Consider the following 19,171-nt stretch of genomic DNA (forward strand, 5'->3'; position numbering starts at 1 on the left):
TTTGAACAGTCTTCATTCAAAAAATCCACCATTTGAAGACAGTCGCTAAGAAAAATGACTCTAGACAGATTCATCTCTATAGCCCAAGAGATACCCAAAAAAAAGTGCATTTGATTCAGCTCCAACCGCATCTGGAATCAGCCCAAAGTCAGCACGAGAACCCTTTATTATTCCTGCCAAATCACACCAGAAAATACCAACAACCATATTAAAATCCTTGTAAGAGCCATCAATAAACACAAAATTTTCCACCTCAGTTCTGCAGATCTTTTTATGTAAGTTACTATCTCTCACAGGAATGAAAGGTTTAATATATGAGTTTATCATTCTTTTCACATCTAGTATAACTTTATTTAGATCAATAGCAATCTTTCTGAAAACCACACCACACCGCAACTTCCAGATACACCACATTATAATAGCAGCAATACTTGGCCAGTTAACATTATAAGGAGAGTCACCCAAACCGTTTTCAAACCACATAAGAAAATAATTATCTATCCCTTGCGGACCAGGCGAAATTAAATGCTGAAACGACATACCAAACCAAACATGTGAAGCAATCGGACACTGGGCTAGTAAATGTAACTCAGTTTCAACTTCATTCTTACAAAGAGGGCATATATCATCAATAGAAGGATTATAAACACTAAGTAGGGAATTAACAGGCAGCATATGAGAAAAAAAATTCCACATAAAGAACTTAATTTTGGGAAGACACTCCAAAGACCAAACCCTGCGCCAGAAAGAAGCTTCTTCCCTAGTACAACTTTCATTCATATAAGCCTTATACGCCGATTTGCTAGTAAACATACCATTATGCGTATGAGCCCACATAACTTTATCACTTTGATGCAAATTAATCTTAATAGCTCTAATTCTAATAACATCCTCCGGAGAAAATAAACTATTCAACAAATTTAGATTCCAACAGTTGTTGTTCACATCAATAAGATCTTTCACATAACCATAATCTTTATAATTTATATTATTAGAAACAGGTGTAGCATAAGATATCCAATTATCAAGCCAGATATTAGTAGAAACACCATCATTAATTTTTCTAAGTATGTTTGCTTTAATAAAAACTAAGCTCTTTACTATACCTTTCCAAATCCAACAAGAAGAGTCTGCTGCCATAATCTTTCTGTGAAGAGTGGTCCTTCAACTCTATGTACTTTTCCTTCTAGCCTCTTCGAAAAAGAAGAAGCCTTCATTTTCAGGTACTCACCAGACGGATCAACCAGATATTTGATGAACTTAAGAATGGTCGGTCGAAACCGTAGCAAATGTAAATCACCATAGCAGAGCTTACAGAAGCATATATCTAGGACAATGACTCACCATAGCCTACTATTTACGGTAATAAAAACGTTTCCCCAAAATGTCAATCATTCGAGACTTTTTCCATAAGCAAAGATTTAGGTGACGGAAAATGTATCCCAACTCAGAATGGTTGATTTAGAAAATAGACTTAAAGAGGTTCAATTCAACGTTTCTTACCCACTAGAAACAATAGTTGATACTTATTTGATTTGTTTAATCCTAATTTCTTCAATATGCACAGTCAAACTCACCAAACTTGTAACCAACCAATAGTTGTGCGCAGTATAAATAAGTCATGGAATTCTGGGTTCATTCTAAGTAACGATTGCAAAAGAGAATGTCGAAGTCATTCATCGATAATGCATGCACCGCTATCTTCTTTGTTCTTCTGATTCAGTTTGCTTTTGCTCACAGTAACAGGGTAGTCTTAAACGAGAAATTACCATGCAAAACTTTTACACTATACCTTCACGACACCCTGTTTAATGTTACGAATGCGGATAACGCAACATCGTCTGCAGTAACTAATGCCACGGGTATTAGCAACTTTCAGTTTGGAACACTTATAGTCTTTGATGATCCATTAACCCTGGATCAACATATTTTATCTAGCCCGGTGGCTAGAGCTCAAGGTTTCTTCTTCTATGATATGAAGACTAGATACAACGCTTGGTTTGCATTTTCGGTAATCTTCAATTCTTCCGACTATGTGGGAACTTTGAATCTTATGGGTGCGGATATGATGAATCAAAAGACTAGAGATATTTTCGTCGTTGGTGGCACTGGTGATTTTTTTATGACGAGAGGGATAGCAACGTTGAAAACGGATGCGGCCCAAGGATTTGCATATTTTCGTCTCAAAATGGACATCAAACTCTACGAGTGTTACTACTAGTCGTTGTTCTGCGCATATCGTTTCATTTTGATTTTCCTTTTGCATGCATGATTACTACTAGTTTATCTTTTTGTAATTTCTTATGAATAAGTGTTGATCACTAGTGACTATTTTTCCTTTTAATTTTGTTCCCTTTCTATGGTGGTGCTCCGCCGGGGAAAGAGGTCCAGATACTTGAAAGAGAAGCTTCACAATTGCCAAACACTAGCTACGATCGACTGGAAAGAAATCCAACCTGATACGTCTTCAAGATGATTTACCAGTTTTCGGGTGTTCTTTTTATTTCCTGCTTCTTTTTTTTTTTTTGGTGGGTTTGCCTTTATGTGCTCTACGTGTATTTCTTCTTTTTTTAATTGAATCTTTTTCCCAGTAGTAAATTTCAGTAAATAAGAAATAAATAAAAAAATGTATTGCAGTGTGGACAAGACAAGCTTGTCAAAACCATCACTATAAAGTTTTTTTGTTTGACACATACTATGACGTTGCAAAAACCTGGTCATTTAGAAAAGACTTACTATAGGGGCTTCACATACTAATAGAAAGGTTTGACTAATTGCACATGTTGAAGGGTGAATTTGATTTTTGATCCTACCGGTTCTAGTCACACCAAATGACCTCACACTTCCAAATATTGTAAAACAGAGTGTTTCCCTTCCATTGTTCCTTTTTTTTTTTTGTTGAGAAAAACCACCTGGGATTAACTAAAAGTGAAGTACAAACATCAACTAGGGGCTCCTTCCTTACAAGACCATCAAAAAAGGAGGAAAAGAAACCCAATTGTTCTTAATACAGTACTTTCTAGCTCGACGAGCAAGCTTATCAGCTAGATTGTTTTTGACACGATTAACATACATAAGTTTAAATCTACTATTACTAGACAACAAACTCATACAATCCTTAAGAACATCACTGCTCCACCAGCCCACTTTTGAACAGTCTCCATTCACAAAATCCACCATTTGAAGACAGTCACTAAGAAAAATGACTCTAGACAGATTCATCTCTATAGCCCAAGAGATACCCAAAAAAAGTGCATTTGATTCAGCTCCAACCGCATCTGGAATCAGCCTAGAGTCAGCACAAGAACCCTTTATTATTCCTGCCAAATCACACCAGAAAATACCAACTCCCATATTAAAATCCTTGTAAGAGCCATCAATAAACACAAAATGCTCCACCTCAGTTCCGCATATCTTTTTATGTAAGTTACTGTCTCTCACAGGAATGAAAGGTTTAATATATGAGTTTATCATTCTTTTCACATCTAGTATAACTTTATTTAGATCAATAGGAATCTTTCTGAAAACCACATCACATCGCAACTTCCAGATACACCACATTATAATAGCAGCAATACTTGGCCAGTTAACATTATAAGGAGAGTCACCCAAACCATTTTCAAACCACATAAGAAAATAATTATCTATCCCTTGCGGATCAGGTGAAATTAAATGCTGAAACGACATACCAAACCAAACATGTGAAGCAATCGGACACTGGGCTAGTAAATGTAACTCAGTTTCAACTTCATACTTACAAAGAGGGCATATATCATCAATAGAAGGATTATAAACACTAAGTAGGGAATTAACAGGCAGCATATGAGAAAAAAAATTCCACATAAAGAACTTAATTTTGGGAAGACACTCCAAAGACCAAACCCTGCGCCAGAAAGAAGCTTCTTCCCTAGTACAACTTTCATTCATATAAGCCTTATACGCCGATTTGCTAGTAAACATACCATTATGCGTATGAGCCCACATAACTTTATCACTCTGATGCAAATTAATCTTTATAGCTCTCATTCTAATAACATCCTCTGGAGAAAATAAACTATTCAACAAATTTAGATTCCAACAAATTTTGTTCACATCAATAAGATTTTTCATATAACCATAATCTTTATAATTTATATTATTAGAAACAGCTGGAGAAGTAGCATAAGGTATCCAATTATGAAACCAGATATTAGTAGAAGCACCATCATTAATTTTCCTAACTATGTTTGCTTTAATAAAAACTAAGCTCTTTACTATACCTTTTCAAATCCAAGAAGAAGAGTCTGCTGCCATAATCTTTCTGTGAAGAGTGGTCCTTCAACTCTATGTACTTTTCCTTCTAGCCTCTTCGAAAAAGAAGAAGCCTTCATTTTCAGGTACTCACCAAACGGATCAACCAGATATTTGATGAACTTAAGAATGGTTGGCGAAACCGTAGCAAATGTAAATCACCATAGCAGAGCTTACAGAAGCATATATCTAGGACAATGATCACCATAGCCTACTATTTACGGTAATAAAAACGTTTCCCCAAAATGTCAATCATTCGAGACTTTTTCCATAAGCAAAGATTTAGGTGACGGAAAATGTATCCCAACTCAGGATGATAGATTTAGAAAATAGACTGAAAGAGGTTCAATTCAACGTTTCTTACCCACTAGAAACAATAATTGATACTTATTTGATTTGTTTAATCCTAAATTCTTCAATATGCACAGTCAAACTCACCAAACTTGTAACCAACCAATAGTTGTGCGCAGTATAAATAAGTCATGGAATTCTGGGTTCATTCTAAGTAACGATTGCAAAAGAGAATGTCGAAGTCATTCATCGATAATGCATGCACCGCTATCTTCTTTGTTCTTCTGATTCAGTTTGCTTTTGCTCACAGTAACAGGGTAGTCTTAAACGAGAAATTACCATGCAAAACTTTTACACTATACCTTCACGACACCCTGTTTAATGTTACGAATGCGGATAACGCAACATCGTCTGCAGTAACTAATGCCACGGGTATTAGCAACTTTCAGTTTGTAACACTTATAGTCTTTGATGATCCGTTAACCCTGGATCAACATATTTTATCTATCCCGGTGGCTAGAGCTCAAGGTTTCTTCTTCTATGATATGAAGACTAGATACAACGCTTGGTTTGCATTTTCGGTAATCTTCAATTCTTCCGACTATGTGGGAACTTTGAATCTTATGGGTGCGGATATGATGAATCAAAAGACTAGAGATATTTCCGTCGTTGGTGGCACTGGTGATTTTTTTATGACGAGAGGGATAGCAACGTTGAAAACGGATGCGGCCCAAGGATTTGCATATTTTCGTCTCAAAATGGACATCAAACTCTACAAGTGTTACTACTAGTCGTTGTTCTGCGCATATCGTTTCATTTTGATTTTCCTTTTGCATGCATGATTACTACTAGTTTATCTTATTGTAATTTCTTATGAATAAGTGTTGATCACTAGTGACTATTTTTCCTTTTAATTTTGTTCCCTTTCTCCGGTGGTGCTCCGCCCGGGAAAGAGGTCCAGATACTTGAAAGAGAAGCTTCACAATTGCTAAACACTAGCTACGATCGACTGGAAAGAAGTCCAACCTGATACGTCTTCAAAGATGATTTACCAGTTTTCGGGTGTTCTTTTTATTTCCTGCTTCTTTTTTTTTGGTGGGTTTGCCTTTATGTGCTTTACGTGTATTTCTTCTTTTTTTAATTGAATCTTTTTCCCAGTAATAAATTTCAGTAAATAAGAAATAAAAGAAAAATATATTGCAGTGCGGACAAGAAAGCTTGTCAAAACCATCACTATAAAGTTTTTTTGTTTGACACATACTATGACGTTGCAAAAACCTGGTCATTTAGAAGAGACTTATTATAGGGGCTTCACATACTAATAGAAAGGTTTGACTAATTGGACATGTTGAAGGGTGAATTTTATTTTTGATCCTACCGGTTCTAATCACACCAAATGATCTCACTTCCAAATGTGGTAAGAGAGAGAGTTCCCCTTCCATTGTACCTTTTTTTTTTGTTGAGAAAAACCACCTGGGATTAACTTAAAAGTGAAGTACAAACATCAACTATGGGCTCCTTCCTTACAAGACCATCCAAAAAAGGAGGAAAATAAACCCAATTGTTCTTTATACAGTACTTTCTAGCTCGACGAGCAAGCTTATCCGCTAGATTGTTTTTGAAACGATTAATATACATAAGTTTAAAACTACTATTACTAGACAACAAACTCATACAATCCTTAAGACATCACTGCTCCACCAGCCCACTTTTGAACAGTCTCCATTCACAAAATCCACCATTTGAAGACAGTCACTAAGAAAAATGACTCTAGACAGATTCATCTCTACAGCCCAAGAGATACCCAAAAAAAGTGCATTTGAGTCATCTCCAACCGCATCTGGAATCAGCCCAAAGTCAGCACGAGAACCCTTTATTATTCCTGCCAAATCACACCAGAAAATACCAACACCCATATTAAAATCCTTGTAAGAGCCATCAATAAACACAAAATGCTCCACCTCAGTTCCGCAGATCTTTTTATGTAAGTTACTATCTCTCACAGGAATCAAAGGTTTAATATATGAGTTTATCATTCTTTTCACATCTAGTATAACTTTATTTAGATCAATAGCAATCTTTCTGAAAACCACATCACACCGCAACTTCCAGATACACCACATTATAATAGAAGCAATACTTGGCCAGTTAACATTATAAGGAGAGTCACCCAAACTATTTTCAATCAACATAAGAAAATAATTATGTATCCCTTGCGGATCAGGCGAAATTAAATGCTGAAACGACATACCAAAGCAAACATGTGAAGCAATCGGACACTGGACTAGTAAATGTAACTCAGTTTCAACTTCATTCATACGAAGAGGGCATATATCATCAATAAAAGGATTATAAACACTAAGTAGGGAATTAACTGGAAGCATATGAGAAAAAAAATTCCACATAAAGAACTTAATTTTGGGAAGACACTCCAAAGACCAAACCTTACGCCAGAAAGAAGCTTCTTCACTAGTACAACTTTCATTCATATAAGCCTTATACGCCGATTTGATAGTAAACATACCATTATGCGTATGAGCCCACATAACTTTATCACTCTGATGCAAATTAATCTTAATAGCTCTAATTCTAATAACATCCTCTGGAGAAAATAAACAATTCAACAAATTTAGATTCCAACAGTTGTTGTTCACATCAATAAGATCTTTCACATAACCATAATCTTTATAATTTATATTATTAGAAACAGGTGGAGAAGTAGCATAAGGTATCCAATTATCAAGCCAGATATTAGTAGAAGCACCATCATTAATTTTCCTAACTATGTTTTCTTTAATAAAAACCAAGCTCTTTACTATACCTTTCCAGATCCAAGAAGAAGAGTCTGCTGCCATAATCTTTCTGTGAAGAGTGTTCCTTCAACTCTATGTACTTTTCCTTCTAGCCTCTTCGAAAAAGAAGAAGCCTTCATTTTCAGGTACTCACCAAACGGATCAACCAGATATTTGATGAACTTAAGAATGGTCGGGCGAAACTGTAGCAAATGTAAATCACCATAGCAGAGCTTACAGAAGCATATATCTAGGACTTTGACTCACCATAGCCTACCATTTACGGTAATAAAAACGTTTCCCCAAAATGTCAATCATTCGAGACTTTTTCCATAAGCAAAGATTTAGGTGACGGAAAATGTATCCCAACTCAGAATGATAGATTTAGAAAATAGACTGAAAGAGGTTCAATTCAACGTTTCTTACCCACTAGAAACAGTAATTGATACTTATTTGATTTGTTTAATCCTAATTTCTTCAATATGCACAGTCAAACTCACCAAACTTGTAACCAACCAATAGTTGTGCGCAGTATAAATAAGTCATGGAATTCTGGGTTCATTCTAAGTAACGATTGCAAAAGAGAATGTCGAAGTCATTCATCGATAATGCATGCACCGCTATCTTCTTTGTTCTTCTGATTCAGTTTGCTTTTGCTCACAGTAACAGGGTAGTCTTAAACGAGAAATTACCATGCAAAACTTTTACACTATACCTTCACGACACCCTGTTTAATGTTACGAATGCGGATAACGCAACATCGTCTGCAGTAACTAATGCCACGGGTATTAGCAACTTTCAGTTTGGAACACTTATAGTCTTTGATGATCCATTAACCCTGGATCAACATATTTTATCTAGCCCGGTGGCTAGAGCTCAAGGTTTCTTCTTCTATGATATGAAGACTAGATACAACGCTTGGTTTGCATTTTCGGTAATCTTCAATTCTTCCGACTATGTGGGAACTTTGAATCTTATGGGTGCGGATATGATGAATCAAAAGACTAGAGATATTTCCGTCGTTGGTGGCACTGGTGATTTTTTTATGACGAGAGGGATAGCAACGTTGAAAACGGATGCGGCCCAAGGATTTGCATATTTTCGTCTCAAAATGGACATCAAACTCTACGAGTGTTACTACTAGTCGTTTTCCTGCGCATATCGTTTCATTTTGATTTTCCTTTTGCATGCATGATTACTACTAGTTTATCTTATTGTAATTTCTTATGAATAAGTGCTGATCACTAGTGACTATTTGTCCTTTTAATTTTGTTCCCTTTCTATGGTGGTGCTCCGCCGGGGAAAGAGGTCCAGATACTTGAAAGAGAAGCTTCACAATTGCCAAACACTAGCTACGATCGACTGGAAAGAAATCCAACCTGATACGTCTTCAAGATGATTTACCAGTTTTCGGGTGTTCTTTTTATTTCCTGCTTCTTTTTTTGGTGGATTTGCCTTTATGTGCTCTACGTGTATTTCTTCTTTTTTTAATTGAATCTTTTTCCCAGTAGTAAATTTCAATAAATAAGAAATAAAAAGAAAATGTATTGCAGTGTGGACAAGACAAGCTTGTCAAAACCATCACTATAAAGTCTTTTTGTTTGACACATACTATGCCGTTGCAAAAACCTGGTCATTTAGAAGAGACTTGTTATAGGGGCTTCACATACTAATAGAAAGGTTTGACTAATTGGACATGTTGAAGGGTGAATTTGATTTTTGATAATACCGGTTCTAGTCACACCAAATGACCTCACACTTCCAAATATGGTAAGAGAGAGAGTCCTCCTTCCATTGTACCTTTTTTTTTTGGTGAGAAAAACTACCTGGGATTAACTTAAAAGTGAAGTACAAACATCAACTAGGGGATCCTTCCTTACAAGACCATCCAAAAAAGGAGGAAAAGAAACCCAATTGTTCTTAATTTAGTACTTTCTAGCTCGACGAACAAGCTTATCAGCTAGATTGTTTTTGACACGATTAATATACATAAGTTTAAAACTACTATTACTAGACAACAAACTCATACAATCCTTAAGAACATCACTGCTCCACCAGCCCACTTTTGAAAAGTCTCCATTCACAAAATCCACCATTTGAAGACAGTCGCTAAGAAAAATGACTCTAGACAGATTCATCTCTATAGCCCAAGAGATACCCAAAAAAAAGTGCATTTGATTCAGCTCCAACCGCATCTGGAATCATCCCAAAGTCAGCATGAGAACCCTTTATTATTCCTGCCAAATCACACCAGAAAATACCAACAATCATATTAAAATCCTTGTAAGAGCCATCAATAAACACAAAATTTTCCACCTCAGTTCTGCAGATCTTTTTATGTAAGTTACTATCTCTCACAGGAATCAAAGGTTTAATATATGAGTTTATCATTCTTTTCACATCTAGTATAACTTTATTTAGATCAATAGCAATCTTTCTGAAAACCACATCACACCGCAACTTCCAGATACACCACATTATAATAGAAGCAATACTTGGCCAGTTAACATTATAAGGAGAGTCACCCAAACTATTTTCAATCAACATAAGAAAATAATTATGTATCCCTTGCGGATCAGGCGAAATTAAATGCTGAAACGACATACCAAAGCAAACATGTGAAGCAATCGGACACTGGACTAGTAAATGTAACTCAGTTTCAACTTCATTCATACGAAGAGGGCATATATCATCAATAAAAGGATTATAAACACTAAGTAGGGAATTAACTGGAAGCATATGAGAAAAAAAATTCCACATAAAGAACTTAATTTTGGGAAGACACTCCAAAGACCAAACCTTACGCCAGAAAGAAGCTTCTTCACTAGTACAACTTTCATTCATATAAGCCTTATACGCCGATTTGATAGTAAACATACCATTATGCGTATGAGCCCACATAACTTTATCACTCTGATGCAAATTAATCTTAATAGCTCTAATTCTAATAACATCCTCTGGAGAAAATAAACAATTCAACAAATTTAGATTCCAACAGTTGTTGTTCACATCAATAAGATCTTTCACATAACCATAATCTTTATAATTTATATTATTAGAAACAGGTGGAGAAGTAGCATAAGGTATCCAATTATCAAGCCAGATATTAGTAGAAGCACCATCATTAATTTTCCTAACTATGTTTTCTTTAATAAAAACCAAGCTCTTTACTATACCTTTCCAGATCCAAGAAGAAGAGTCTGCTGCCATAATCTTTCTGTGAAGAGTGTTCCTTCAACTCTATGTACTTTTCCTTCTAGCCTCTTCGAAAAAGAAGAAGCCTTCATTTTCAGGTACTCACCAAACGGATCAACCAGATATTTGATGAACTTAAGAATGGTCGGGCGAAACTGTAGCAAATGTAAATCACCATAGCAGAGCTTACAGAAGCATATATCTAGGACTTTGACTCACCATAGCCTACCATTTACGGTAATAAAAACGTTTCCCCAAAATGTCAATCATTCGAGACTTTTTCCATAAGCAAAGATTTAGGTGACGGAAAATGTATCCCAACTCAGAATGATAGATTTAGAAAATAGACTGAAAGAGGTTCAATTCAACGTTTCTTACCCACTAGAAACAGTAATTGATACTTATTTGATTTGTTTAATCCTAATTTCTTCAATATGCACAGTCAAACTCACCAAACTTGTAACCAACCAATAGTTGTGCGCAGTATAAATAAGTCATGGAATTCTGGGTTCATTCTAAGTAACGATTGCAAAAGAGAATGTCGAAGTCATTCATCGATAATGCATGCACCACTATCTTCTTTGTTCTTCTGATTCAGTTTGCTTTTGCTCACAGTAACAGGGTAGTCTTAAACGAGAAATTACCATGCAAAACTTTTACACTATACCTTCACGACACCCTGTTTAATGTTACGAATGCGGATAACGCAACATCGTCTGCAGTAACTAATGGCACGGGTATTAGCAACTTTCAGTTTGGAACACTTATAGTCTTTGATGATCCGTTAACCCTGGATCAACATATTTTATCTAGCCCGGTGGCTAGAGCTCAAGGTTTCTTCTTCTATGATATGAAGACTAGATACAACGCTTGGTTTGCATTTTCGGTAATCTTCAATTCTTCCGACTATGTGGGAACTTTGAATCTTATGGGTGCGGATATGATGAATCAAAAGACTAGAGATATTTCCGTCGTTGGTGGCACTGGTGATTTTTTTATGACGAGAGGGATAGCAACGTTGAAAACGGATGCGGCCCAAGGATTTGCATATTTTCGTCTCAAAATGGACATCAAACTCTACGAGTGTTACTACTAGTCGTTGTTCTGCGCATATCGTTTCATTTTGATTTTCCTTTTGCATGCATGATTACTACTAGTTTATCTTATTTTAATTTCTTATGAATAAGTGTTGATCACTAGTGACTATTTTTCCTTTTAATTTTGTTCCCTTTCTATGGTGGTGCTCCGCCGGGGAAAGAGGTCCAGATACTTGAAAGAGAAGCTTCACAATTGCCAAATACTAGTTACGATCGACTGGAAAGAAATCCAACCTGATACGTCTTCAAGATGATTTACCAGTTTTCGGGTGTTCTTTTTATTTCCTGCTTCTTTTTTTTGGTGGGTTTGCTTTTATGTGCTCTACGTGTATTTCTTCATTTTTTAATTGAATCTTTTTCCAGTAGTAAATTTCAATAAATAAGAAATAAAAAGAAAATATATTGCAGTGTGGACAAGACAAGCTTGTCAAAACCATCACTATAAAGTCTTTTTGTTTGACACATACTATGCCGTTGCAAAAACCTGGTCATTTAGAAGAGACTTGTTATAGGGGCTTCACATACTAATAGAAAGGTTTGACTAATTGCACATGTTGAAGGGTGAATTTGATTTTTGATCATACCTGTTCTAGTCACACCAAATGACCTCACACTTCCAAATATGGTAAGAGAGAGAGTCCTCCTTCCATTGTACCTTTTTTTTTTGGTGAGAAAAACTACCTGGGATTAACTTAAAAGTGAAGTACAAACATCAACTAGGGGATCCTTCCTTACAAGACCATCCAAAAAAGGAGGAAAAGAAACCCAATTGTTCTTAATTTAGTACTTTCTAGCTCGACGAACAAGCTTATCAGCTAGATTGTTTTTGACACGATTAATATACATAAGTTTAAAACTACTATTACTAGACAACAAACTCATACAATCCTTAAGAACATCACTGCTCCACCAGCCCACTTTTGAAAAGTCTCCATTCACAAAATCCACCATTTGAAGACAGTCGCTAAGAAAAATGACTCTAGACAGATTCATCTCTATAGCCCAAGAGATACCCAAAAAAAAGTGCATTTGATTCAGCTCCAACCGCATCTGGAATCATCCCAAAGTCAGCATGAGAACCCTTTATTATTCCTGCCAAATCACACCAGAAAATACCAACAATCATATTAAAATCCTTGTAAGAGCCATCAATAAACACAAAATTTTCCACCTCAGTTCTGCAGATCTTTTTATGTAAGTTACTATCTCTCACAGGAATCAAAGGTTTAATATATGAGTTTATCATTCTTTTCACATCTAGTATAACTTTATTTAGATCAATAGCAATCTTTCTGAAAACCACATCACACCGCAACTTCCAGATACACCACATTATAATAGCAGCAATACTTGGCCAATTAACATTATAAGGAGAGTCACCCAAACCATTTTCAAACCACATAAGAAAATAATTATCTATCCCTTGCGGATCAGGCGAAATTAAATGCTGAAACGACATACCAAAGCAAACATGCGAAGCAATCGGACACTGGACTAGTAAATGTAACTCAGTTTCAACTTCATTCTTAAAAAGAGGGCATATATCATCAATAGAAGGATTATAAACACTAAGTAGGTAATTAACTGGAAGCATATGAGAAAAAAAATTCAACATAAAGAACTTAATTTTGGGAAGACACTCCAAAGACCAAACCTTGCGCCAGAAAGAAGCTTCTTCCGTAGTACAACTTTCATTCATATAAGCCTTATACGCCGATTTGATAGTAAACATACCATTATGCGTATGAGCCCACATAACTTTATCACTCTGATGCAAATTAATCTTAATAGCTCTAATTCTAATAACATCCTCTGGAGAAAATAAACTATTCAACAAATTTAGATTCCAACAGTTGTTGTTCACATCAATAAGATCTTTCATATAACCATAATCTTTATAATTTATATTATTAGAAACAGGTGGAGAAGTAGCATAAGGTATCCAATTATCAAGCCAGATATTAGTAGAAGCACCATCATTAATTTTCCTAAATATGTTTGCTTTAATAATAACTAAGCTCTTTACTATACCTTTCCAAATCCAAGAAGAAGAGTTTGCAGCTTTATCAATTTCAAGAAGATTCTAGTTAGGAAAATATTTATCTTTCAAGAATATCGAAACAAGATGTTCCGGATTTTGCAATAATCTCCAACCTAACTTACTTATGAAAACCCTGTTAGTGGCATAGGTATTCCTTATACCCAGACCACCACAGTTTTTAGACTTACCAATATCCCCCCAAGAACGAAAGTAAGCAACATGTCTAGGGTCTTTTTTAGACCACCAAAAACTTCTTTGGATAGAATCAATCTTCGTAGTAATCTTCGTAGGTAAGGGAAAACAAGACATCTGATACACAGCAAGACTCGATAGAACATGTTTTGTAACTACAGTTCTACCAGCAATATTCAGATTGGTTCTTTTACAAGAGCTTAACCTAGAGTTGAAATTTTCAATAACAAATTGAAAAGATTTACTTTTTTTTCTGTTAATAAAAAGGGGTGTACCAAGATATTTCTCTGAATTACTCAGAAATTTGATCTTTAAGGTTTTAGCCAGAAGTTTAATATGTTTATGATGAGTTTTGGAACTAGTAATGAAATCCGACTTATCATAGTTTATGGCTTGCCCAGAAGCTTTTGCAAAGACATCTATAACTTTCATAAGATTCCTAGCATAAGTTAAGGAAGCCTTAGAAAGAAGCATGCCATCATCGGCAAAGAAAAGATCCGAAATAGTAGGCCTATCATTCGAAAATTTAAAACCCTGAATAAGATTATCATGCTCAGCTTTTATGAGAAGTTGCGATAAAACCTCCATACATACAATAAAGATATACGGAGAAAGGCAATCACCCTGTCTAATACGAAGGGAAAAACCACTCACCTGGAGAGCCATTCACCAGTACTGAGTAAGAGATAGTACTTATGCACTGATAAATCATTTGACACCAATCTTCAGAAAATCCCAGACACTTAAAAACTGAAACAATAAAAGTTTGTTCCAATCTATCGAAAGCCTTAGAAAGATCCAGTTTAATAGCCATATATCCATTCCTAACTTTTTTTCTTTCTCTTTTTAAAAGAATGAAGAATCTCCCGACTGATTATAATGTTATCATGAATTTGTCGACCTGCTATGAAAGCCGACTGATAAGGAGAAATAATATAGTCCAGGAGTGGTTTAAGCCTATTAGTTTTTGAAATAACTTTATAAATGCAATTAGACAAACTGATAGGTCTGAAATCATTAGGAGTAGACGGGCTGTTTACCTTAGGAATGAGAGTAATAAAAGAATGATTCATTTTCTTTTGAAGAAATTTAGTCTTGAAAAAATTTTGGACATGCAAGACAACCTCAGAGGAAACTTCTTCCCAATTATCCCTATAAAGACCAGCAGGAAAGCCGTTCGGGCCCGGAGATTTCCAAGGTTTCATGTTCTTTATCGTTTTAAAAATCTCCTCCTCAGAAGGTATAGCCACTAAAGACATATTTATCTCATCAGTGACTATAGGTTGGAGGTTACACAGAACTGCATCTAAATTAGAATTTCTTGGATTTGATGAAGTAAAGATTCTTTTAAAATGATTCGAAAAAAGAGAAACAACTTGTTTCCTACCTTCATTCCAGTTTCCTTGCCCATCTTTAACTGTGTGTATAGTACATATTCCTAAGTGTTATGGAAAAAATTTGTGTTTCTATCATACTTCGTGAAATAATCAATCCTAGCTTTTTGCTTATAAAAACTATTTTCTACTTCATACCAATAATCCAATTGTTTTGAATAATTAAGAATGAAATCACCAATAGTAGGGGAATACGACATACCTTGCAGTTTTTCAATTTCATCATTTAATCTTCCAGTTGTGGTCTTAATATGACCAATAGATAAAACATTCCAACGGTTAAGCTAATACTTAAGGTTCTTAAGTTTACCTGCAACTGCAAAACTTGGGGAACCTTTTACTTCTTTAGACCAAGCATTTGTGAGAACACCCTTAAACTCAGGATTTAATTGCCAGCATTTAAATAATTTATAAGGGATATTAAGGTGTTGTTCAAAATGAAAACATTTAAGCAAAATAGGAAAATGGTCTGAATAAATCCTAGCCATATTAGTAATACGAGTATGAGGTAACACTGAGAACCAATCATCATTAACAAAACCTCTATCCAATTTTTCAAATATCAAATCAGCAGGATTTCTAAATCTTCTATTGCACCAAGTATATGGATTTCCAAAAGCAAAAACTTCATTCATTTTCATATCAACCAGCTTAGATCTAATAAAATCTGGGGGAAAAGAATTGTCCATATTACTACCTTGTTTATCAGAAGCATGTAGAATAAAATAAAAATCTCCTAATAATAACCATGGTTGAGTATTTGTTTCATTCATGTCACTGAGAATGTTCCATTGATTTTTCATTCCACTAATGTTAAGAGCTCCATACATAAAAGTAACAATACATTTTTAATTACTGGAGTTATATCACACATGATATGAATCATATTATGAGAGCTGCTAATAACTTCTACACTAGATTTTGCAAAATACCCAAGAGCCAAACCACCAGATTTTCCAACAACAGGGATAATAAACCAGGAATCATATGGAAGGTGATGAGTATCCTAATTGTGTCTATATCTACCATTGTTTCTATAAGACATATAGCATCAAGTTTGTTTTTCTAAAGATATTCGACAGATGCAACCATTTCTTATCCGAGCAACACCCATTTATGTTCCAACAAAGAAATTTCATGATTCAAAGTAGAAAGAAAAAACTATAAAGCTTGCCCAAAAGAAAAGACTAGAGGTATTAAGTTCAGAGTAAAACTTACAAGGTCATGTGCCGAAGGAGGTTCTGCATCCATAGAGTCCGTCGAGTCCACCATCATGAGAATTACTTCTTTTTCAAAATCTTCTTCCGAGATCAAAGGTTCAGGAGGTAGAATTGCTGTAGGAGTAGGTTCAAGAACAATTTCCTTATCAAGACAGCTTCCAATATCTGGGTTACTGAAAACTGAACTCTTTGAAATTAGATTTAAGAAAAAAACTGAATAGAAGCTCATTTCAGTTGAGGAATACACCATAACACCAGAATTTGTGAACACCAGACTGCGAAACAGCAGTACATGAAGCAGACCAGAAAACATTAGACTCCAAATTTTGCATGAAGACCAATCAGTAAAGATAGAATTTGTGTTCGCCGGCCTGAACCAGGTCCTAAGTGCAAATGATAAAAGTTGAAGAACAAGCAGTAAAGATAGAAATTGTTTTCTGAATAACAAAGAGGACCACCATTCCAGATTATAAAGAAGATAATCAGCAAAACAAAGAAAGTAACCAAACTACTACACAATTCTCTCTAGCTGATCTAGACTAGTCCCTTACCCTAACTTAACTCAACAGACCAAAAAAAAACATCAGATATTACACTAACCCATCTCAAGATTACAAACCAAAAAGCGCAGTGTTGAATTAGTTCTAATCTAAACAATTCTCAAGAATAAAATTCACAAAAAATTCCGGGGATAAAATTAATATGCATATAACCAGTTCCTCAGTTTAATTCACTTAAATAATTTGGATTTAAAAGAGATTATCTTGGATATATTCAACCATGAAGAGCATCAATGAGAGACTATAAAGTCCATTATGGAGGTAATTATGAGACTCGAAAAAAACCCCAGAAACAAAATCATCTCAATAAAATCCAATGAATCAAGAGAAGAACAATAAATTAATGTATTTTTTTCTTCAATAACCAAATCCCTACAGAAGTAGGATCTCATAATGATAGAGTAGCATACCCAAACCAATCAATAGAGAAATAGTGACTATAACCAGAGTAAGAAATCTTTGAAATATGCAAGAACCATACTCATAAGAAACCTCCAAATCTGTTCCAAACCCTTTTCTATTCTCATAATCTCATGATGGTGAAACTCGGTACCCTATGTTGCTACCTCATTCATCCCATAACCTAATCAGAAAAAACAATAAAAGACAGTCAGTTAGAAATAAATTTGTAACTGGAAAAAAAAATACTTAAATCAATCAAACAAATTTGAACATGATAATATCAAGAAGAAATTAATTGAAAATAGCAAATAACAAAATTAATTGAAAAGACTAGACATCAGAAATTAGGATTTTGTAAAAATTTTAAAATTAGGTTAACTTTGATAAAACTAAATTACTAAAGAACATTGCAAAGATTTAGAAAACCATAAAGGATTGAGAAGAAACGAAGAGACAGGAGAGATTGATCGAAGAAGAAGATGAGAAAATTTGGGTATGACTAGGTCAGCGTCGCATGACTAATTTCCAGAGCTCTACCTGGAGAGACGGGTTAGATGTGATTTTTTTCCTTGTCCTTTGTTTTATAGGCTTTCCTAAAAACCCTTCTTTTTTACTACATCATGAGACATGTCCTAACACCTCTTAATTACTCTTAATGTCATTCTTTAACATAACCTTTCCCTTCTTCATTAATTCCTCCCTCGTCCTCCCACCTTTATGGGTATTTCCTACTTGGACTTGGGTTTAGTCTCCAAGTCCCCATACCGCAACCCAAGCTCACCTCTATTCTTAGGGGCACCCCCAACTTGTTAAGGGGGGTATTTTTTCATGTATCAACATTAGTTCCCTGACTATTGAATTAATTATCGGATAGTCCAATAGTCAAAGAATCTTTTTTTGGGCGCCTCCCTGTTTTCGCAGCAGATTTCGTTATCTCATTGAATCTGTGATTGTGGGCGACGTTTCGACTCCCCATCGTGCAAAACCTCTCTTATTTTTTCAGTTTCTGACGGTTAATATTCCCCATTAATAACTGCCACGTTCGACCTTGAAACCCCCTATATATAGAGCTGTCAATTTATTTCTCCTTCAATACCTCTCTTTCTTCCTTCCTTCTAAACGCACCCATACGCTTTCCATGTCTAGTAGTTCTTCTAGCAGTTCATCGTCTGACAAAATTAATGAGTCCAAATAGCCTAATAGCGCAGGATCTGAAGAGGAAGAGCGTCCTGATCAGGAAGAGGTCATCTTGCCCCCCCAGCGGATGGTAGGTTATATACGATCGCCGAGTTTACGAGTGGTCCTGCTTTAAAGCGCGCGCTAAGGTTAAGAGAATTTCGCGGAGGTAAGCGCGTTTTCCCTCTATAGGATATTTTTGTTTCTCGCCTTTTAAATCCTCCAGTGCTTCCTTACCCCGCTGCTCCTGGATGGCTTATACAACCTGAATCGAAGAGCATGGATGCTTTTGCATTCAAGATTGTTCCGCGGATGGCCATTCATCATGGCGATTACAACCTTCCCATTATTGATATTCAGTATAAGTCTAAGACTCATCCAGTATGGCCACATTGGGCGGCTCGTATGCGTTCCAACCCTGACCATGTTGCTGCACTGCAGAAGGCCGGCATCGAGGAAGCTATACACTCGTCTCTTAAGCGAGAGGTAAACAGGTGCATCCGCGATATAACGCGGCTCTT

The 19,171-nt window shown here is 35.6% G+C and overlaps 3 protein-coding genes across 3 annotated transcripts; all 3 read left to right on the plus strand.

The window, feature by feature from the left end:
* Window positions 1-1,663: 1,663 nt before the first annotated feature.
* Window positions 1,664-2,221, plus strand: LOC113343279 (dirigent protein 5-like). The gene has a single exon (XM_026587522.1). The coding sequence runs from the start codon at window positions 1,664-1,666 to the stop codon at window positions 2,219-2,221; it is 558 nt and encodes a 185-aa protein (XP_026443307.1).
* A 5,738-nt stretch (window positions 2,222-7,959) lies between these two features.
* Window positions 7,960-8,517, plus strand: LOC113343281 (dirigent protein 5-like). The gene has a single exon (XM_026587523.1). The coding sequence runs from the start codon at window positions 7,960-7,962 to the stop codon at window positions 8,515-8,517; it is 558 nt and encodes a 185-aa protein (XP_026443308.1).
* A 2,589-nt stretch (window positions 8,518-11,106) lies between these two features.
* On the plus strand, window positions 11,107-11,664 carry LOC113343282 (dirigent protein 5-like). Its single transcript, XM_026587524.1, has one exon. It carries the CDS (start codon window positions 11,107-11,109, stop codon window positions 11,662-11,664), a length of 558 nt encoding a protein of 185 aa, XP_026443309.1.
* Window positions 11,665-19,171: the final 7,507 nt, after the last annotated feature.

This window comes from Papaver somniferum, unplaced genomic scaffold (genome assembly GCF_003573695.1).
Source record: "Papaver somniferum cultivar HN1 unplaced genomic scaffold, ASM357369v1 unplaced-scaffold_57, whole genome shotgun sequence".
Lineage (NCBI taxonomy): Eukaryota > Viridiplantae > Streptophyta > Magnoliopsida > Ranunculales > Papaveraceae > Papaver > Papaver somniferum.